Consider the following 24560-nt stretch of genomic DNA (forward strand, 5'->3'; position numbering starts at 1 on the left):
GTCAAAATTCACACTAGATGAAGTCAATGAAATATTGTGAGGAAGTGGCAACAAATTAATGAAGTCATTCTAGATTATAATTAAGGAGCAAGACAAAAATAGGAAAGCACTAAAACTTAATTTTGTGGCAAAATAACAACAAAATGAAAACATATATTTTGCAAGATCTCTGTGAGGCGTTAACAATGGAATAATGATGAACTTTAGTAAGGGAAGGAAACTTCCTCTGCGTGTCATATTGGTAAACATTTTTTTACAATGGAATGAGGAGGTAACAATCAATATTTAACATCAATTAAGAATTTGTTATAATCAGTAAATATAGAAGATAAAATGAGTGAAGTCTAGTCATAATGTTAATTTACTAAATTTGACTTTTAAAAATCAAATTTATGTATCTATCTAGCATTAGCTAAATCAACTATTTTATACCACATACTAAATATAGTATAATTATGATAGAAAGCTAGCATGTTTGGTGAGGAACTGGAAGAGCTAAAGTAAAAAGTGTGGATGTATCATATGGACCACACTGCAATAAAGCATTTTGAATTGTTTAAAAAAGCAGCAAGTGTAAGCGACAGCCACCAAGTTAGACTGATACGTGGACTCAAACAAGTTGGTTGATTCATGCATTCCTATTTAAATGGGAAATTTCATTACTACAATGTATGAAGATAAAGATGAAGAGCATAGGCATGTTTTTATCCTTTTTTGTTATATTGCAAGTGATGTGGTGTGAAGGGTGTCGGAAGGACGAGAGAGAAGGTCTTCTGAGTCTAAATTCCCGTTTCCGGTTCCCTTTCTCTTGGGAATGGGGCGGAACCGATTGTTGCGAATGGAAAGGAGTTGAGTGCAACGCCACCACTGGGAGAGTCGCCAAACTCGACCTTTCTTGCTGGAACTGTTATCCTGGGATGCAAAAATATATTAATTGGCATTTAAACTACTCGGAATTCTTTGTTTTCAAAGATTTGAAGAGCCTCAACCTGTCAAACAGTTTGATAGTTGGTTCTTCAGACAATAATAAAGGTTATTGTATTATCTTCTACTGATTACTTTTACAAAATGAATATGCTATCTATAGTTAATGCTTAATCAACATTTCCATTTTATAATATCTTCTACAGGCTTGAAAAATCTTGAAGTCCTTGACTTGAGTTTTAATAACTTGAATGGAGCCAAAATCCTCTCTAGTTTGGATGGCTTTTCATCTCTAAAGTCGATATATTTAAAATTCAGCTTCGATCCATCTTCATTCCACGGTGAGGCTATATTTTTCACAATTTGTTGGCTTCTTCCACAACCTTTTACTAATACATCTGTGTATTATATAAGGTTTTGAAACTCTCTCATCAAAGCTTCCTAATTTGGAGGTCCTTGACATGAGTGACAACCCATTGACCAATGAAATCCTGCCATTTCTCGGTCGATTCTCATCGTTGAAGGAATTGTATTTGGCTGGAACTCAATTGGACTCAGATCTTCATATTCAAGGTAGCGTAATTTTTCCTGTTTTCAGGATAAAGAAATATAGGTGAAATATAACACACTATATATACCTTGTAGGTTTATGCTCAATGTTGATGAATCTTGAGGTTCTTGACTTGTCAGAAAACAACTTCAATGACAGTGACATTGCATATGCTCTTAGTGGGCTTTCATCCCTCAAGTCTTTGAATTTAGGAGATATTCAATTGACTCCAAGATCAATTTTGAGTACACATACTTTTCAAACCGAAAATATCTTCATTTTTTGTTTATGGTTGAAACATATATCTAACTGTAATATAATACTGTTTAGGCTTATCAAAACTGAGTTCTTTGGAGATCCTGGACTTAACTAGGAACCAGTTGAATGAGAGCATCATGTGGCGTCTAGGTTTGTTGTCATCATCCCACAATTTCATTATATAGGACTAAGTTATTGCTTTAGTTTCTTAATTACTTTAGTCTCTAAATTTGTATAATATGCTTGCTTTAGTCCTTTTTAAACAAACATTATTTAATTTAATCGTTCTGTACAAAATGGTAATGGAGAATAAAGTGAAGAAAATATTAAAATGAACATGTTTATATAAAATTAGGGACTAAAATGAAAGACTATCCGCATTTATGTTTTAAGAACTAGAATGAGAATTTACTGATTGTATTAAGGTAATTATGGAGGCATGAAAACATGTTATTTTATATTAGGGATGGTTCTGCTAATTGGATGTTTTCAATATTTTTCGACAGGAAATGATGGATTTACATGGCCCACTGGTTTACAAGTCCTTGGGTTGAGTGGAAACAAATTCAGTAACAAAGTTCTTTCATCTCTAACAGGGTTAAGATTTCTCAAATCTCTTGATTTAAGTAATAATCAATTAGAAGGATCCCTGGATATAAGTGGTAAGTATAATCTTTAAATATGCATTATTAATAGATACTTGTTGAATTATTCTCTTTCATCTTAAATCATCCCATCAAAGCGATGATACATTATATTTTATTATCTGTTTCATCGCTATTTCCCGATCAAGTTCTTAAAAATTGAACTCTTTCATGAGATAACTATATTCCAGCACATATTGGCAATGATTATTTCGAGTTTTTTTTATACATATTATGTTTTAAGCTTATAAATGTTTTCTTGATTTTTGAGAGAATTAGGTTCATGTACATTTTGTAGTTATTTGATATTAAATTTCTGTTAAGCATGTTACTTTTCGTGCAACGCAATATTCTACAATCAACATGTAATTTTTTATGTTTTAATATCTACTTTTTGGATTTTGAATCTTATTTTGACTAGAAGGATAAGTGTTGACCAACACATGTGTGGATAAATTGATACGAGATCTTTCTAGTTTAATGAATAAAAAAAATACATATGGTCTATATATAAAAAAAGATGAGGTTGTTAAAGAGAATCAAGCTAAGATAATTTTATTTTATATCACATGAATTAATTAAAAGGTTTAATATTTTTTTAGTACTTATTAAACACAGTTTTGGTTGAGGTGAACAAAGTTGTGAGCAAATTTTAGTTTGTATAACATGATATTTTCACTTTAGTCTTTAAAACCGTTTTTAGTGTCTATGAAACTATAAAGTTATGGTTTGGGTTATCTAAATTTTATATTATTTTATGTTTAACATTTTTTTTAAAATGTAATATCTTTATCTTTTAATTTTTTACATTCTTAAAACATCTAGTAAATAATAATATTTTTTATGCGAAGCGGGATAAAATGGATAAACAAGTTGAAAAACTGAGTCGTTTTTTTTTTTTTTATTAATAATTTTATTTCTGATAGATAGAAAATATATTTATAAGAAATTAAATCCATTTTCTGTTAAATTCCTTTCCGTTGCTAATGTATACAAATTAATACAATTACAAACTAAGAAATAATCGTTTATATAATTTTTAAGAAAAAATATTATAGAACTAAAAAAAAACAAGTCAGACTTAATTATATTATTTATTCATTTAATTTAATTTTTGGTTTCTAAATTTTATTTTATTATTCCAAATTTTATTTTGTCATTTTAGTCCTTATTAAATAAAACGTTACTATTTAAATTTGATCTCTGTCGATAGAGTATATTATACATCATCTAAAGATACAAAACCAAAATAATAAATTTTATATTACATGAACCGAAATAATAAAATGAATATATTTTAGGAATCATTTAGAAATTTATAAAAATTGAACTGGATTATAATTTTTGTTCCTTTTGATAATTTTTTATCTGCAATTTTTATCCTCTTTTTCCTCGCTGCAATTTTAGTCTCCAAATATTTTAAAACCTGCAATTTATGACTAACATTTAAATTTGTATACATTTTTTGATTTTAGTTAAATTGGATAATAATTTAATATGTACCATAATATCTATCAATTAATTAAAATATAAAAAAATAAACTAATGTGAAATTAAAAATCAAATCAAAATTAAATTAGAGAATATAATGATTAAAATTTCATAAAAAATTTAAAGAGGACAAAATTTGAAAATTAAATCAAATTGAATATCAACAATTAAACTGGACAAAATTTGAAAATTAGACTAATTTATTCATACTCTATAAAAGTGTTGGTTCATAGGAATTTTTTTTGAGAAATAACATTACTCATTTACTTTGATGTTTATCTCTTGCAGGATTATCCACTTTCACTAGTCTAAAGATGCTGGATCTAAGTTTTAATCAAATCAACAATTTTGTGGTACATAGAGGTATTTAAGAACATTAAATTTGAAAAGCATTTTTTTGTCAATAAAAAATCACATTTTACTGATATTCTAACTCTTATACAAATGTGAAAATAACCCCACCACCTAATTTACAATTCCAAAAAAGTATAACAAACAAACAAGCATATATAAATTTAGGCTTATTTAGCACACCCTTCACTGCTCTTTCATAACGGAATAATTTGCAATCCCAAGACCCTTCCAAAAAATTATCTCTATTGATGTTGGGTAATTCCAACTATATTGCATTCTTAGTTCACAATGCATCCTTTGCTATTTTGATACATACCCTGCATAGATATACCTTCCCAGCCTTTAACAAGCACAACACAGACCAATATAAAGCTTATGACATACCTTTGTGGATGTTGGTGCTTAACAGGTTTTCCTGCCAAACTCTATTTGCTCAAAAACTCTACTTAAATGTTTAAATGTTCTATTATTAATACCTTTGACATAATTTGATACACATTCGTAAGCAGTTTTGATTGAGAACTCATCACCCACCCTATTCAGCTTTGCACAAGATAAGGTTCTTAACATTTCTTGTTGTTGTGCAAGTTCCTAATCAAACCTATTGTGTCTCCAGCTTCCATTACCAATTTGATTCCACATGCCTACCTCTCCCACCTTTAGCTCCTAATCCAAGGATATTGAGTATAACCTGGAATGGAATATACAAATTTCATATTATTATTATTAACCCAAGTATCCTCCTAGAGTATAACTTTTTCCCCTGATCCAATTTTCCATTCTATTTCTTTTTGGAACCATTCCACCATTTCTCCCTCACCACATACTTTATACAAATCTTTCCTCCACCACAATTGATGTTTTGCTTGAGTATTTGATTGTCCTGGCTCTATTCCATACTTTTGAATTTAGTATTTCTCTCCACTTCCCTCTTTCTTCACTCTCTATTTGCCACTTCCATTTAGCCAAACGTACATAGTTAAAATTGAAAATATCTTTAAACCCTAAACCTCTCTCCTCCCCTTGATTTGCATAGATGTTCCCAACTAACCCACGATATTGTTCTACTGTCCTTCCTCCAGCTCCACAAGAATCTCCTTTGAATAATAATAATACTTTTATATATTGATTCATGTGCTTTATAAAAGGACAGGTAGAATAGTGGTTAAGCGGTAAACACCAACTTAATTAGGCATATTCATCCCGCCAGAGCCAAAAATCTCCCCTTCCAAGCACTTAATCTAGTCCTTTTTTGTTCAAAATAGGTTCCTAAAATTGTTTCTTCCTCGAGTTACCTCCCACAACCAGTTCCAAATATTTGAAAGGTATTGACATTTGTGTACAATTTAATGTCTTTGCATAATAGTTACATGTGTTCCTCTCAATGTTTATGGCTGCAAGCTTAGACTTATGAAAATTCATTTTTAACCCAGATGTAAGCTCATAACACCTAAGAATAACTTTAATTGTAAACACAATATGATAGTTAGCTTCACACATAAAGAAGGTATCGTCTGTAAATTGCAGTACACAAGATGCTACCTCGAGCCTGCCTATTTTCACACCTTTAAGCATATTGCACCTTACAGTTTGTCTTACTAACCTCGTAAGGCCCTCAGCTACAATAATAAATAAGAAAGTTGTTAGAGGTTCTCCTTGCCTCAACCCTCTCGTTGGTTTAAATTTCGTTGTAGGACTTCCATTAACCAACACCGATACCGATGCAGAATCCAAACAACCTTTGATCCAATTAATCCACTTGTAATGAAAGCCTAATATATGTAGCATATTAAATAGAAAATGCCATCTGACCGAGCCATAAACCTTTTCATAGTCCACTTTCATACATAACTCACTCTTCCCACATCTTCTAAGGTCCTCTATGATCTCATTGGCTATTAAGACATTATCTAACATCCCTCTATCCTTCAAAAATGTTGATTGACTTTCATAAAAAACCAAGGGTAGAACCTTCTTAATTATACTAGATAACATCTTTCATATGATCTTGTATAAGGCCTAAACTAAAGATATTGGTCTATACTGGTCAAGCTTTATGGGGTCACGCACTTGAGGAACAAAAGCAATGAATGATGCATTACAACCTTCATGGATACTTCCCATGTCCTGGAAATGTTTGACCGCTGCTAAGATATCATCTTTTAGGACTTCCCAACTATTCTTTATAAAGTTAACACTACAAGAAAAATTGGAATTACATACAGTCAAAATCCGTATGTAAGACCCAAAATCCGTATATAAAACAGGTTTACATACGGATTTTTATCCGTATGTAATCCGTATGTAAAACTGTCGTAGGTAATTTACATACCGTATGTAATTACATACGGATTTTACATACGGAATATTACATACGGATTTATCCGTATGTAATGTAAAAAAAAAATTTAATTTTTTCATTATTACAAATTATTATTTATCACTATCTATATTTTTTATTAATCCTAGAGGCATTTTGCACTGGCTGGGACTCGAACCCAAGCCAATAAGACTCGAAACCAAGCCCCAAATAATGTTACAAGCTGAACCCAAGTCTTTCCAGTGACCCGGGGAAGCATTGACCACTAGACCAAACAAGTTCTTTGGTCATATTATCATTTTTATTATACTTATACATATTAATATAATTTATACATATTAATATAATTTATACATATTAATATAATTATTAATAATAGTAATAATAAAATAAATTATATTATTATTATTATTATTAATATTATTATTAATATTATTCATATTATTAATATTTATTAATGTTATAATTAATATTATTATTAACATTATATTCATATTATTAATATTTATTAATATTATTATTAATATTATTAATATTTATTAATGTTATAATTAATATTATTAACATTATATTCATATTATTAATATTTATTAATATTATTATTAATATTATTATTAACATTATTATTAATATTAATATTATTAATATTATTATTAACATTATTATTAATATTAATATTATTAATATTATTATTATTAGTATTAATATTCATATTATTATTAATATTTATTAATATTATTATTATTAGTATTAATATTATTATTAATATTATTAGTATTAATATTCATATTATTAATATTATATTCATATTATCAATATTATATTCATATTATTAATATTAATTTTGATATAAATATACATTTAGATATTTATTGTGTGTGTATAGTAGTTTTATTTGACTTGAGTAATATTACTTTTATCCGGATATAGATAGATAGAGAGAAAAAGGAAGAAATTATATAATATTAATATAACTTTAATACTATAAATACATATATATATATATATTGATTAATATATTTCTTTATTTAATCATTAATTTTTTAAAACTCATGGTTAAATTTAAATTTACTTTCATATTATATATATATATATTAATATAAAATTATTTGATATCTTATTTTCAAATATAGGTTATTATAGGTAGTTGTGAAGTTTTTGTTAGATGGCTATATAGGTGCTTGTATCTTACACTTCTTTTCTGATTTGAGATTCTTGTATAAGGATTGAAATATCCTTAAAATGTTTTGTTTAATTTTTTTTATTCTTTGTCGATAAAAAAAATCTTATTTTCAAATATTTACTTACATAGATTAAAATTGATATAATGTATAATTTTTAAAATATTTTAAATTATAAATTATTTAATCACTTTGTCATTATGATTTATATATTAGTAGAAAGGGTTATTTAGTAACAACTTTTTACATAGATTTATGGAATAATTAATATAGTTTAAACTATAATGATATGCTAACTAGTAATCTGTATTAGAGATTTAATTAATAGTTAATGTAAAAGTCATCATTTTATGTTAAAAGATAATATTGTTTGTTGACAATATTCTTTACTATATATAACACACAAGTAAAACCAACTACCTATAATGAACTTAATTAAGTCAATATGATCGTAAAATAATAATTAATATGATAGTTGATTTTAATGTAATAGGTAATATGATGACTATGAGTATGACATATATTAAATTTGATTCATACTAATAGATAATATAATAAATTATGTTTAGATTCAAGTAGATTATAGATAAATTAAATGTGATTCATATGTTAATATTGTTAGTATTATTAATAATAATAAGTATAATAAAAATCATAATAAAACTAAAGAATTTGGTTAGTGTAGTGGTTAAATTCTACTTGGTTGCTGAAAGATTGCTGAAGGAACCACTGACTTCGAATCCCATTCACTGCTAATTTTATTTTATGGTGCTAATATATGTAAACCTGTATATACGGAAAAAATCCGTATGTATTTACATACGGATTTTGATTCCCGCTCCATGGCGCCAAAAATTACATCCGGATATAATCCGTATGTAATGTTGATTTTACATACGGATTTTGATCCGTATGTAATAATCTGTATGTAATTCGCGTTTTTCTTGTAGTGTAAAGTTGAACTCATCTAGCCTAGGGCTTTTCGAACCATCACATTGCCAAACCATTTCCCTAACTTTTTCCTCTAAAAAGTCTGATATTAGGCTTGAATTATCCTCATGAGATATAGATTTAAACTCTATTGCTCCTAGTCTGACCCCAAAAATCCTCTGTAGCGGTGAATCTGTCTTAAACAATTTTTTTTGCTTCCCTTCTAACCACTTCAGGTTCCTCATTCCATTGTCTCCCAATTTCCACTATTTTGACTTCACTCCTAAGTCTTATGCATCTGATTATGGAATGATAGAATTTTGAGTTAGAATCACCATGCTTTAACCAATTTGACCTAGCCTTTCGATGTAGAAGTGAATCAATCGTACCCTCAGCTGACTGAATAGGTCCATTCTCTTCAGCCTAAAACTGTCCTCTAACTCATTATTATCATCTTGGTTGTTTAGACCCTCTATTTCTTTCAAGATTTTCTTTTGTGTTGTATCCAAGTACCCAATAACTTTCCGGTTTCAAACTTTAAGATCAACCTTCAAAATTTTCATATTATCTTTGAAATTTCTCATACCATCTCTTTGTACTATGTACGTGTTCCACTTGCTTTCACTAGTTCTTTAAAGCCATTCTCCAATTGCCATGCATCAATAAATCTGAATGGCCTTGGACTCCAATCCTTAATCACAAATTTGACCATAATAGCACAATGGTCAAATGTATCCCTTGGTTAAATGTACTGTTTACACATTGGCCATTTCTGGAACAATTCATCAGATACTAAGACTCTATCTAATCTACCTTATGTTGTTCCATTTGACTTAGACCATGTATATTTTCTTCCAACTATTGGTATATCTAGCAAGAAGTTGTTTTCAATGAAACTATTAAACCTCCTGATTTCACTCATTTGACTACCCTTGACACTAGTTCCCTTTCTTTCATTTACACTCCTAACTGCATTGAAATCTCCAATAAAGCACCACTTATAATTCTGATGCGCTAATTTGATGTTAGATAGCTCCTCCCACAGAGCATTCTTTTCACTCACATTGCACGTTGTATACACATTGACCACCGATATGTTCATTTTAGATTTTAAATGCTCACCAAAAATTACAATGAAACCTTTACCTATTAAATGGTTATCAAAACTGAAAGCTTCTTTATGCCACATGGTTAGTATACTCCCTGTTCCATTTTCTCTTTCATTAAGAAGAGACGCTATCTAAAGTGTCAAAATGATTATAATCGCAATTACATTGACCTCCATTGCCGCTTGGATTCTCCTTTTCGATGTTGATACTATAAGCCTGACCATTGATATTCATGCCCTTTACCAATCTTGCATTACAGCTCCTGAGTAATCTTACTTGAAGCCTTGCATGTTTGATGTTTTCCCAGTTCTCTATGACTTTGTCAATGGATACCAGGGAAGCTACTTCTCCTACCACTTTTGAAAAGCAGTCCTTATTCCATAGAGAAATAGGGAGACTAGAGCATCTAACCCACACAATTTTATGGCCTGCTAAATATGTCTCAGACCATATATCAATAACTTGAAATTAAATTTCAAACCACTCTTTGTTCATCTGTATCAGATCGTCCATGCATTCACCTTCTCTTGGAGTCAATGAAACCAAGTTATGCCCCATATACCTTATCTTGATCATATTTATCCCTTTCTTAACGAATTCCTCGCAAGTATTATAATCAATTTCTGGTAACATCTGACAAATCACATTGTTTTCCATACATGGTAAGAGTTGTTTCTGAGTTTCAATAATAAGACCTTTCCACTGCTCTTGAGAAGAGGATCCTCTTACTTCATCAACAAAGGATTTCTTTCCTTTCTTTTCCTTCCACACCTTATTTTTTTCTCCCTTGTTCCATACCTTCTATGTTTTCTTACCTCCGTGTTTGAGCCAATGTTTGTTTTCTTGTATCTTGGAAGATTAACATTGAGCTTCATGTTGCCTATATGAATTTGGTCAAATTCCTTCTCCAATCATCCCATGTTTGTCACCTCAAATAACCTCACAAACCTAAATCTTCTCCCCCATCTATTTAATCTAATCTGCGAGAAATGAATACTTCTTTTACTCTAGCCCACCTTTGAAACTTTTTTATCATATCATATTCCTCAAATCCATTCAAAAGATTAGAGAAGAAAAATGTTGTGGGATTACTTGGTGATTGTTGTGGTGTGCAGGATTTTCCATGAAAACCATTTGCCATTGATGTAGAGGGGAGAAAGAAAGTGGAGGACTAATATAAATGCCTAATTTTGAAACACTTAGTTAATAGTTACCTATGAAAGAAACATATATAGGATAAAATCATGATATTTTGAAACTGCTAAATGTTATTTAGCCAGATTCATATATGTTTCATATTTTTATAGTTAATTCACCTTACATCTTTAAGGCTTACAAAGTACAAGCACATTGGATGTCCTAGCTTTGGATGGGAATGTGATTGATGGAAGCAAGCGAAGGGAGTCCTTACAAACTTTATCATCTATTAAGATGCTTTCTATGCGTGAGAATATATTTAAAGGAGCAATTATTGCTCAAGGTAATACCTAAAACTTCTTAATTTTTCTTGGTAAATTAATATCCTTTTTGTTACATTAAGCTTCATATCATTTTCTCTTTTGTGCAGATTTTCGCAATTTAAGAAACCTAGAACGCTTGATATTGGACAGAAGTTCTAACTTGGAAAATGAGTTTTTTCAAAGTATTGGAGATTTGTCTTCTTTGAAAATTTTGTCTCTTTCGCAATGTGACATAAATGGCAAACTTCCTGAAGCTGGTAATGTTCTCATCAAATCATCTTTTACGTCACTCAATACAATTTTCTTTAGTTTGTTAAAATATTTATATCCTTTTCATTTTGTTCCCTGAATGATGAATTTTATTTTCAAAATTTCAACTTTTCAGATTGGTTTAAGCTGGAAAAGCTAGAAGAGTTAAATCTAATCTACAATAAATTTGAGGGATCACTTCCCTCATCTTTTGTAAACATGACATCTCTTCGGATACTGGAATTATCTTATAATCACTTCATTGGAAATTTTGCTTCTAACCTTGCAAGTCTTACTTCACTTGAATATTTTGGTTTCAATGAAAGCCAATTTGAGGTCCCTATTTCTTTCACACCATTTTCCAATCATTCTAATCTCAAGTTCATCTATGGTGAAGGCAACAAAGTCATTATGGACTCAGCACAATCCCAAACTTGGATTCCAAAATTTCAATTACAAGTACTTAGTTTGTCTTCAACAACGGACACAAATTTTATTCCTTTCCCTAAGTTTCTTCTTTATCAGTATAACATAACCAGTCTGGATTTTACGAGCTGCAAGTTGGAAGGAGAGTTTCCTAATTGGCTGTTGGAAAATAACACACAGTTAACAGAAATTATTATGAGAAATTGCTCTTTTAATGGTAATTTTCAGCTACCATCACATCCTCTTCTGAAGATAAGGAGGATTGATGTGTCTGACAATATGATAACTGGTCAGATATTTGGCAGCAATATCAGTTCAATCTTTCCAAATTTGCAATTTTTGAACATGTCTATGAATGGCATCCGAGGTTCAATTCCTCGTGAATTCAGCCAAATGCACTTATTGGATACATTGGATCTGTCAGATAATAGTTTGTCAGGAGAAATACCAAAGAACATATCTGGCGACAAGTCTGAGCTCAAATTTTTGAAACTTTCAAATAATAAGCTACATGGACCCGTGTTTCCTACTTTATCGACTTTGAAGAACTTGGAAGAGTTGTATTTGGACGGAAATAGTCTTTCTGGAAGTATAAATAGTTTTTCTTCCACATCATTATTGGCCTTGGATATAAGCAACAATCATTTGGTGGGAAAACTACCGAGTGTGATTGGAAATTTGTCGAACTTGGTAGTGCTTTTATTGTCAAACAATCATCTGGGAGGATCTATTTCAACAACATTTGTGGAACTGAAAGCTCTAGCATATCTAGATATCTCACGAAATGATTTCACAGGTCTTTTACCGTCTTTTGCTTCCGTGATGAGATTCATCCACATGAGCAATAATAGGTTTACTGGCTTGTCCAAATCGACATTCAACAGTTCTTCACCGGTGCTTCTTGACCTTAGTTACAATAGAATAACTAGTAAAATTCAAGATATGATACTGGACCTTCAAAATTCACCATTGAACATTCTCATATTGAAAGGTAATCACTTTTCAGGACATATACCACAACAGTTATGCCAGTTGAAAGAATTATTTATACTAGACCTTTCCTCAAATAATATTTCTGGTTTAATACCCAAATGCTTGGGTAAAATGCCTTTTAAGTACGAGAACACTGTGGGATTAAGTCTTCACGGTAGAGCTTTTGGTTATAGTCGCAGATGGGGAAATTCATTTCCAACCGCAAAGGAAAAGGTGAACTTCACTACAAAGAAAACATCTTACACTTACAAAGGGGATATCCTTGGCTATATGTCTGGAATTGATTTATCCAATAACAAATTAAATGGGAATATTCCATCTGAAGTTGGAAACTTGACAGGAATTCGAGCATTGAACTTGTCCTACAATGATTTCATCGGACAAATTCCTTCTTCATTTTCCAATTTGGTACAAACAGAGAGTTTGGATCTTTCTTTCAACAAGTTGAGTGGTCAAATTCCTCTTCAACTGAATAGGTTATCCTTTCTTGCCGTATTTAGTGTAGCACATAATAACTTATCTGGTGAAACACCAGAAAGGAAAGGCCAGTTTCTTACATTTGATGAAAGCAGTTATGAAGATAATCCTTTCCTTTGTGGACCGCCACTCCCAAAAAGTTGCAATCCTTATGTACAACCACATGATAATTCACCAAATAACTCTTACACTGATGAGGACAATTGCAGTTTCGTTGACATGTTCGTTTTCTGGACAAGTTTTGGTGTGTCATGCACATCAGTATTGTTGGTAATTGCAGCAACTCTCTACATTAATCCTTATTGGAGACGAAGATGGTTCTATAATATAGAATGGGTCTGTACAAATTGTTACTACTTTATTGAAGACAATATTTTGCTCAAGTTTTCAAATTATAGAAGTACGTAATATGTTACCTTGTCTGCATGTCTGAAATACCACCTTGCCCTAGGACATTCATTGAACAACCCTTCATATGTTGTGTAATAATGATATGCAAGGTCTAAATGTCTAGATATAGTTGGTATGTATTCATATTGTGTTCATGTATTATTGACACCTGTTCAAATAAATGGACATCAAGTTTTTCCTCTCTACTCCCTAATGACTCCCTCACTGATTCATTGGTACTCTATCACAATTCCGTTTAATATCAGATATTATTTTGGAAGTTATTGTACCTGTATAAGAACTATGATTTATTAGACCTTTTAGTAACATGAAATATATACTTTTGCATCGTATTTTCAAAAAAATAAAAATATAGAACTTTAGATAAAATAAATATAAAAATAATGGAATAATGACTAGATAACTATTGACTTTTTGACAAGGACGTCTATTATCAATAATTTTAGAGTGTTTAAGAATGCTCAGTTTATCTAGACTTATGGTAATATTAAGAATTATACCAACGTTACACTGTTGGAATAAAATAGTATTGGACTCAAATAGAAGGAAACAAGATTTGATGATAATTTTTAAAAAAAAAAATTAAAACTAAACATTATAGTATTTTTTTGTAATTTTTTAAATAAATAAAGTTAAATTGGATAAAAATGTATAATAATATGAATATTGTTGGAGTGAAGAAATTTCACTAATTTACATAACCCGTTCATTTTTTTTGGTTGGTGTTCAATTTTTGTTGACTAAATTAGAGGTCATTTTAGAAACTAAAAAAAAATAATTTCTAAATTAGTTTCTATTATTGTTAAATAGTTTCTAAATTGGTATCTAATTAGCTACCAAGGTTTTAACTATCAATTATTTATATTATAAATTTGGTAACAAAGACTTTGGTTGTTAATTAGATACCAATTTAGAAATCATTTAACAATAATAGAAACTAAAAATATTTTTAGTCTCTAATTTAGTCACTATAATTTAGTCATTATTTTCTTGTAGTGTTATATGTAACAATAAGTTAAAAAAAAATTAAAAAACTGAGTGAATCATGTATGAAATATGATTTTAATATGAAGAAGTGGTGAACTTAAACACGACTTTTGTACACGATAAAAAATTTCAAATTAGAATTTTGTTTTCAGAGACCATTTTTATTGTTTTTTTTTATTTAAACTTGTGCTTTGAAGGATATTTTTATTATTATTTTTTTTAAAAAAATATTAATTTTTTTAAAATTGGTATATTAAAGTTGTGCCTTAAAAACGATTTTTTTTTTAATTTGTACTAAAATTTGGTTGTAGAGATGATTTTCTATTTTTTTTAATTGAATGTGTCTATAAGCATTCAATTAAAAAAAAAATAAGAAGTGAACTCTGCAAGCAGAACTTGAGTGTAAATTAAAAATAAAATTAGAAGTCATCTTTTAGGTACGACTTACACCAATTAAAAAAAATTAATAATTTTTGAAGAAAAAAATGATGAAAAAAATGCTTCAAAGCACAATTTTTATAGAAAAAAAAAAATTAAACGTCGTCTCTCCAGGAAGTCTCCAGAAGCACTTCTTCTTATTTGAAAAAAAAATCGTTGCAAATAGAAGTCATGCTTAAGTGTACGACTTCTTCATATTAAAATTGTTCTTCCATGCATGACTTATCTAATTTTATAATGTCTTAAAATGTACTTATTTTGGTAAAACCAACTAAAATTGCACCAATTATGTAATTTTTTTGTGACACTTACTCCAATATCTTGTTTCATTAAGTTCATCAAAATAATTATCAACAACAAAAATATTGAATAAAAATTGAGTGTTCCAACTTGTTTACAAAACAAAATAAGTAAAAATATTGCACTATGAGTACTGTATAAAAACCAATCCTACCTAGGTTCCAGCCCACCCTAAAGCATATTATAACTTAAGACCAGATACTGAATAAAAAAGATATGAAGATGCAATTGACTTCAAAAGTGCAGGTTGAATGGATCCCGAACTCTATTTGCAAACTTAAAACACAAACACATAATCTCATCAGTAATAAATAAGGATAGAGAGAGATGCACTTTGATTTTATACTGGTTCACTCTCCCATACATCCAGTCCCTTAAGCAACTCACTCAAGAGTCTTTCACTAACAAGTATTCTTACACATTTTCAGGTTATAAGTATTCTCAATCTTTTCTAATTCTCTCACTATTCTCAACCTCTACAGGTTCTCCCAATATTCTCAACCTCTACAACTTCTACACGTATTCTAACCTCTTTAGGTACACCAAGTATTCTAACATCTCCAAGTACGCGGTCCTAATCTCCCTTTAAGATCAAGGACTTCTCAATACAATGAGAAAAATCTCTTTCAAATAGAACAATAAAGGCTCACTAGGTATACTTCACAATCGTGAAAGATTTACAATGATTTTGCTCAAAACACAATTCTCACAAGCATATATGAAATTTTATAAGCACAAATCTAAAACACGACTACAAAAGCTTTTAGGTACACTTAAATATTTCATATAATGTTCGTATGTACTTCATTGTTGTGTTCTTCATTCTTGATATCATTATATAAACTTCTGAAAATTTGTACTTTGCAACTTTAGGGTTTCTTCAAATCTTCATATAGTCATTGGACGCTTGATATAAAAACTATTGTTATAAATGTTCTTCGCGTTTAAGGATTTTTTAAATATTTATTTATCTTCTTCAAATATGAAAGTTTGACATTTGAATCTAGAAGCTAGAAGGTAAAGATTCAACCAAAAATGAACATACTAAAGTGCATCTCCTGCAACTTAAACAACAAACTTTTGAGTGGCAACAACTATCAATCTAATCATGAAAAAATGATAAGTGTTTTCAATCAAGCTCACAATATATGAAGAAGAAATGCAAGGGCTAAGAATGGATTAAAAATAAATACAAGATGTTTCAATAACTGCAACAAAAGAGAAACCCAACAGAAATGATGGTAATCAATAATGTGTTTCCTAAAATTTTTTTTTGCCTAAATCGAATTCTGTTCTCTTCATTTCTTTTCCTATTTGTTTTTAATTTTCCATTTTTGAAGAATAATATTGCATTAGAGAAGTCTTATAAAATTAATGGTGTGTCTTCGCTTAATAGCTTAAAGTTTTATGATAGTCAAGTTGTGATTGGTTTCTGATTTCAAAAACTGTTTCTAGTTTTCAAAATTGGTTTAAAAGTTATTTTAGATTTTGAATGAGAGATTGATCAATATGTACTGGAAAGTTATTTTAGAGGACAATTTTTAAAATTGAGGACTTTTGGTATATGGTTTGTGAAGCCTATGTGTTAGTGAACCCATTACGTAACAGACTACGTAATCACCTGTGTCTAAGTCTATAGCACTCTGGGCTTTCTTTATATAAATACATCTGCATACCCATGTACAAATATAATAAGAAATATACATATTCTACTTTTATCTTCGTACCTTGTCTCTTCTCTCTCCTCTCTCTCTCTTTTATCTTACATGGTATCAAGAGCTGGTGAATTTTTTTCATCATGCCAACGTCTTCTTCCTCATCTTCCCTCTCATCCCCATTGCTTCACACCTTCTCCACTCCTCTCACACTAAAACTTAATGATGAAAATTTTCTTGTTTGGCACCAACAGATTCTTGCGCAGGTTGAAGGGCTTGATCTTCTTCATTTCTTGACTTCCTCTTCTACACCGCCCAAGCATCTCAACCTTGATTCAGGTTCTGTTCATCCCTCTGGTTCTGTTACTCCCTCAGGCTCTGTTAATCCTGCATATATTCTGTACAAACAGCAAGACCATCTCCTTGTTGCCTGGCTGCTTGCGTCGATGTCCACCTCCATGTTAACTCCGATGGTTGGTCTCTGCATTGCGCACCTTATCTGGGATAAACTCACTGTGTATTATGCTTCGCACACACGTGCCAAGGTTCGTCAACTGAAACTCCAACTTAAAACTCAGAAACGTGAGCGTACTGTTTCCACGTATCTTCTTGCTCTTAAGCATGTGGTTGATTCTCTTGCTGCTATTGGCTCTCCGATTTCTGACGAAGACCATATCGATGCCATTCTTGATGGTCTTCCGGAAGAATATGACAGTTTTGTTACGTTTGTTACCTCACAGCTTGATCCTTACACAGTTCAAGATATTGAATCTTTACTTTTGGCTCAAGAGGATCGCTTTGATAAACACAAATTTCTTGAATCATCTCCTGCTCAAGTGCACTTCTCTTCCACCAGTTGGGCACCTTCGTTGTCTTCTAAATCTTCATCACGAGGAGGTCGTTCTTCCTCTCGTGCATCATTTCACCATAAGCGTTTGAATTACTCTCGTCCTCCTCACCCTAATTCTTGGAGATCTGCTGCTCCTTCTTTATCTTCTCAACCACGGGTTCAGTGTCAGTTGTGTTTCATGTTTGGCCACACAGCTTTAACATGTTGGACCAGATCTGAAGTTGTTTCTTCTTCACCCATAATTGCTAATACATCTTCTTTTCAACCACCTCTTCATGATCCTGAACTGTCTATTCTGGGTACTCCTTCCACGGTGAGTGATCCTCTTTGGTTCCCAGATACAGGAGCTACTCATCATATCACCAATGATCCTACTGTTTTTAACAAAAAACAGATCTATCATGGTTCTGAGAATGTTCAACTAGGTAATGGCTCAGGTATGTCTATTCATAGTATTGGCTCTGCTTCTCTATGTAATTCTTCATTTAATAATCTCTTTACTCTTCCTAATCTTCTACACGTACCATCTATTAATAAGAACCTTCTGAGTGTTTCTCAATTTGCACGTGATAATGGTGTCTTTTTTGAATTTTTTCCTAACCATTGTTGTGTTAAAAATCAGGTTACCAAGCATATTATTCTTCAAGGAAAGATTCATGAGGGTCTTTACGTGTTTCCCACTTTACACAAGCCTTTATGTTCCTCTGTTAATGCTACCTCCTGTAATTCTACCGTGCATAGTTATGATATTTGGCATCAACGCCTTGCCCATGCTTCATCTAAAACAGTAAAACTTGTTATGCGTTCCAATAACATTTCATGTAATACAAATACTTCTTTTTGCGAGTCTTGTGCTCGAGCCAAAGCTCATAAACTTCCTTTTCCTTCGTCCCATACTGCATATACTGCTCCTTTAGAACTTGTGTTTGTTGATATTTGGGTCCCTTTTACCTCCACTAATGGTTCTCTGTACTATATTGCTTTTGTTGATGCCTTTTCTAAATACACATGGTTTTATCTTATTTCACACAAATCTCAGGCTACTTCTGTTTTTCTAAAATTTAAAGCTCTTGCTGAAACCCAAACTAGTTTTTCTCTAAAAACTCTTCAAACTGACAATGCTAAGGAATTTTTATCGTTAACCAAACTCTTAAATTCATATGGAATCACTCAAAGACTCACTTGCCCTCACACCCATCAGCAGATGGTTCTGTTGAACGTAAACCCCGACACATTGTTGATACTGGCTTAGCTCTTTTGGCAGCTGCCTCTCTTCCTCTACGTTTCTGGGGTGAAGCTTTCTCCTGTGCAGTTTTCACTATTAATCTCTTACCTACCCCTGTTTTACATAATCTTAGTTCGTAAATGCTTTTTTCTCGCAAACCTGATTATACCATTCTGAAAGTTATTGGATGTGCTTGTTATCCTTTACTTCGCCCATATAATCAACACAAATTTGATTTTCGTTCGTCTTTATGCTTGTTTCTTGGGTATGCTTCTAACCGTAAAGGCTATATATGCTTAACCCCATTTGGTAAATTTATTTATTCCCGCAATGTGCTGTTTAATGAATTCCTTTTTCCTTATTCTATGCCTAGTAGTTTGTTCACAGGTTCTGCCAATGTCAACACTGATTCCCCTAGTTTTTCTCCCGCTCTTACGGTTATCTCTGCTCCTCCTCCAACATCACCTTCCTCTCTCTCTCTCTCTCCTGAGCTACCATATTCGCTGTCCTCTGTATCTTTACCTCCTTCCTCTCCTGTTTCTTTGACAGCAACAGATGCTTCTAGTCTTAATGTTCACCCAATGGTTACTCGTGTTAAAGATGGTATTTTCAAACCCAGAGCTCTTCAATCCTCTATCTCTACTGATTTGCTAGAACCCTCAACGTACAAACAAGCTCTCACTCAACCTCATTGGCTTCACGCGATGAAAGCTGAATATGACGCTATTATGCAAAACAATACCTGGACCCTGACTACCCTTCCTCCAACTGCTAATGTTATTGGGTGCAAATGGGTGTTCAAAAAGAAATATAATGTTGATGGCTCCCTACAACGGTACAAGGCACGCTTGGTAGCAAAATGATTTCATCAACGTGAAGGCTATGATTTTACAGATACGTTTAGTCCTGTTATTAAACCCATTACTATTCGCTTAGTTCTCACCATTGCTCTATCTTCCTCTTGGCCAATTCATCAGATTGATATCAACAACGCTTTTCTTCATGGTGACCTTGATTTTCCTGTTTACATGCACCAACCTCCAGGATTTTCCAGCACTGATTCCTCTCTTGTATGTCGTCTCAATAAAGCTATCTATGGTGTCTCAAGCAAGCTCCTCGATCTTGGTTTCAAAAACTCTCCACCACTCTTGTTCGCATGGGTTTTTCATCTTCCAAAAGTAATATCTCTCTGTTTACTCGCTTCACACCTACTGACACAATGTTTTTATTGGTCTATGTTTATACTCATCACTAGTAGCTCAAAATCTCTGGTGCAGGATTTCATTCATAATCTTAGTGTTATTTTCGGATTAAAGGACCTAGGTCCGCTTCATTATTTTCTCGGGATTGAAGTTACTTGGCTGCCTGATAACTCTCTTCATCTTTCCCAACAGAAATATATTTGTGACCTTCTTCGACGTGTGCACATGCTCGACTCCAAGCCTCAACCTACACCCATGATCTCCTCCCTCTGTCTTGTAGCTGATGCTTCTGTTGCGGTTGTAGATCCTACTCTCTATCGCTTGGTTGTTGGCACCCTTCAATATATTACTCTCACTCGTCTCGAACTCTCATTCTTTGTCAACAGAGTTTGTCAATTCATGCACAACCCACAACTCCCACACTGGACTGCAGTAAAACGTATTCTTCGGTATCTTGCAGGCACTGCAACTCAAGGTCTACGTCTGTAGCCTTATCCAAACTACTCGGTTGTTGCCTTCAGTGACTCAGATTGGGCCACTGATCTTGATGATCGAAAATTTGTCTTAGGGTATTGTATATATGTTGGCCGCAATCTTATTTCCTAGTCCTCAAAGAAACAGAAGGTTGTCTCCCGCAGTAGCACTGAGGCTGAATACAGAAGTGTTGCAGCTGCCCTTGCATATATTATCTGGCTCACCTCTCTAATGACTGAACTACGTCTTCCCACTTCTACACCGCGCCTTTATTCTGACAATATGGGAGTTGTTCAGCTTGCTGCAAATCCTGTGATGCATTCTCAGTCTAAGCATTTTGAGTTGGATTTGCACTTTGTTAGGGACTATGTCCAAAACAAACGTCTCATCCTGCTTCATCTACTAGCCCAGTTTCAAGTCGCGGATATCCTCACCAAACCTGTCTCTGGTGCTTCGTTTCACAACTTCAAACGTAAACTTAGGGTTCTTGATACACCCACCCTAAGTTTAAGGGGGGTTGTTAGTGAACCCATTACGTAACAGACTACGTAACCACCTGTGCCTAAGTCTATAGCACTCTGGGCTTTCTTTATATAAATACATTTGCATACCCGTGTACAAATATAATAAGAAATATACAGATTCTACTTTTATCTCTGCACCTTGCCTCTTCTCTCTTCTATCTTACACTATGTTCCTTTTGTGTATGCTCAAATGGCCTTGGGGACGTAAAGACTAAACACCTTAGAGTTGAAATCCAAAGCTAAATAACACTTTTTGAGTCAGGAATAAGTGATGGATTATTGCAGGTTTGAGAATGTTTTTGTGACAGCTGAAAAGGCTAGCACGTTGAATTATAATAATGTTGAAGTTGATTGGATTGTAGATTTTGTAAGAGCTCGTTCAAGTGGCAATGATCCTTTCAGATCTGGCAAGTTTTCTTAAGCTTGTTTTGAATTTGATCATTTTAGCTATAGTATAATAATATTAACTTCAAGTTTAATTATTTGATATTTTTTGAATTTTTTTTATTGTTTGCAGGCTATATATGCATATGTGATCAACTATGGAATGATGTTTGATTGTGGTCCCAAGTCAGAATACACGGTCAGCGAAAAAAGTGAGGTATCACTAATGTATTTTAATTGTAAATATAGGATTTATTTCCTTATTATATTACAATAATAATATTTTTTTACGAGTTAAAAAAAATTGGAGCTAATTAATGTGAATTGATTGACACTCTTTACCGAATATGCTACAAGAGTTGGTAGTGTACTATTATTAATGCATATAATAGTAACGTGTAATTAACTTTTAACTTACAAAATCATTAAATTAGGCAACTATCTGGAGGAATCATGTGTAGCAGAACTGATAAAATTGAGGTTTTGATTGTGAAAATGAAGAAAATAAGAATGCTTGAAGAAACTTTGTAGAGGTATATTGGCCATGCTTCTCTGAAGTGATAATCGAAGTTCTACACACAACTTGGATATTTTGTTTTCCATTCAAAAGTACACACACTATTTTCAAAATACTATTTAAATTATTTAAAATTGGAAATTAGTAGCTTTATACAATAAAGTTATTTAAAAGTTTATAGATTAACAAAAGTAAAAAGAAAAGATATTTTATATATATATTTAAAACTGGTAAAAACAAAACAAAAGAATGGATGCATGACATACTACTGTTTTTGCTCTGCCTTCAGTCCATCACCTCGCCTTATTATTATTCGTCATCGAATAATCATTTTTCTTATGCAAAATCAATGACTACATTTTCATGTATACATAGCTAAATCTATTCAAATTATACTAATCATGTGGTTGATGCATGTTGCAGTTAGGCCAACTTATACATACTGCTATTATTGTTGCTTTTATTACTTTTCTTTATTTTACATCACAACTATTCAAAGAGTTGCATTAACATTGTATATGTATATATTCATATACAGTACATTATTCATAATAGAACTTTATTTTGTATATCTCTTTCTATGTCATTAATTATATATGTATTTTCCACATTTTTTCTCTACCCTATTATAAAAATTATCTACGTAAATAAAGATTTCTGAATTACCTCTGTCATTAATAAAGGTTTTTCTTAGTTCGAATTTCTTTTGATTTTCTTTTCCTTTGACTAGTTAGGCCCTGATCCGAAGGTATACAATTTTGGTTCCTTTATTAAATTACAATTTTAGATTTGTTTATCTATTTGGATTATAACTTACTATTTTACTTTGTGACTTACTCTATACTTCATATTCATCTAATAATATCACCATTCTTCTCAAATTCAGTTCATAGCAACTTTATTATGTTTTACAGTTTGTTTCTGTAAGATGATTTTTCAAGTTAGAGTTAGACCATCAATTAATGGAAGAACTAAACTTTTTATGCTTATATATATGATTCTATAAGTCACTAATTTTGTTGTTGAATATTGCTCCCCAATGATAATTTTTTAAGTAGTTTATTTTTGTTTCTTTTGGTTATTTATTACTTTTCCTTTTATGAATTTGGTTTGTTATTGAGAACCTTCAAATTTGTATGCTTTTCATTATTTCTTGATTATAGTGTCTTTTATAATTATAATTTTATTTTTTATTTTATAATTATAAACATTCAAAATCATTAACTTAAAATTATTTATTTCAGACATTAGATACTCGAAGTGGTGCTTCATCACCTAATCAAGTAATAGGATCAAGTGCTGAAAGCAAAACTAATTAAGGATGAACAATGTGTGCTTTAGTTTTAAATCATGTACCAACTTTTGAACAATTATGTGTGTTTTAATTTTAAGTTATGTATCAACTTTTGAATAACTATTTGTGTTTTAATTTTCAATTATAAACTTTTGAACAATATTATGTGTGTTTTAATTTTCAATACAATGAATGAAAGCTTATAACTTTATACATTAATTCATTTTATTAGTATTTTATTTTTTTATTATGAAAATATATTATGTTTAATTTAATTGTGCAAACCAGATTATAAAAAATATTATAAAAAAGTGGTGGTTAAATTTCATTTATTTAGAATTAAAATTACGTCAGTTGAAACCGATGTATTATTTTTACAATTTTATTATAATACTGATAGTTAAAAACGCCACATTATACCCTATGTAATGGCGCTGAAATTTTTTTAATGAATTAAATTACGACAGTTATAACTGACACTATTTACATATAAAAACCGTCACTTTAAACATAGTGTTAAAGTGGTGGGTGTTGCGTCGAGTAGCGTAAAGCCGCCACATTAAACTTTGTGACGGCTAGTTCTATGGCGGTTTGGGAAACCGTTACATGCGTAAATTGTTGCGGTTATAAACGCCAGTTTATACGAAAATAACTGTCACATTATACACGATTTTTTGTAGTGAAAAAAAAACCTTTCCTAAATCGAACTTTGTTCTCTTCAGTTGGCCTTCTCGCCGGTTGACTTGGGTAGAAAGCTCCACTTCTAACCTGTCTCTTCCAAATTTTGTTATGCGTCTTCTTGTTGCACTGGAACGTGGCTTCGTTGAGATAGAAGGGGTTTTACCTGTTGACAAGGCTCCGACGATCAAGTCAGTGAGAGCTTACTAAGTATAAAATCAGTATTCAGTTTCAATCTTAGAAACAGCGTACCTT

The 24560-nt window shown here is 31.4% G+C and overlaps 1 protein-coding gene and 1 long non-coding RNA gene across 2 annotated transcripts; both read left to right on the top strand.

Moving 5' to 3' along the window:
- The first annotated feature begins 1130 nt into the window (after positions 1-1130).
- LOC150025422 (uncharacterized) lies at positions 1131-1706 on the top strand. The gene is made up of 3 exons (XR_016515053.1): positions 1131-1265; positions 1339-1497; positions 1570-1706. It is a non-coding gene; the product is annotated as an uncharacterized LOC150025422 (long non-coding RNA).
- A 9486-nt stretch (positions 1707-11192) lies between these two features.
- On the top strand, positions 11193-13917 carry LOC137826635 (cuscuta receptor 1). Its single transcript, XM_068632690.2, has 3 exons — positions 11193-11241; positions 11329-11478; positions 11607-13917. Exons 1-3 carry the CDS (start codon positions 11193-11195, stop codon positions 13772-13774), a joined length of 2367 nt encoding a protein of 788 aa, XP_068488791.1. The 3' UTR covers positions 13775-13917.
- Positions 13918-24560: the final 10643 nt, after the last annotated feature.

This window comes from Phaseolus vulgaris, chromosome 8, assembly GCF_051622355.1.
Source record: "Phaseolus vulgaris cultivar YP4 chromosome 8, ASM5162235v1, whole genome shotgun sequence".
Taxonomy (NCBI): domain Eukaryota; kingdom Viridiplantae; phylum Streptophyta; class Magnoliopsida; order Fabales; family Fabaceae; genus Phaseolus; species Phaseolus vulgaris.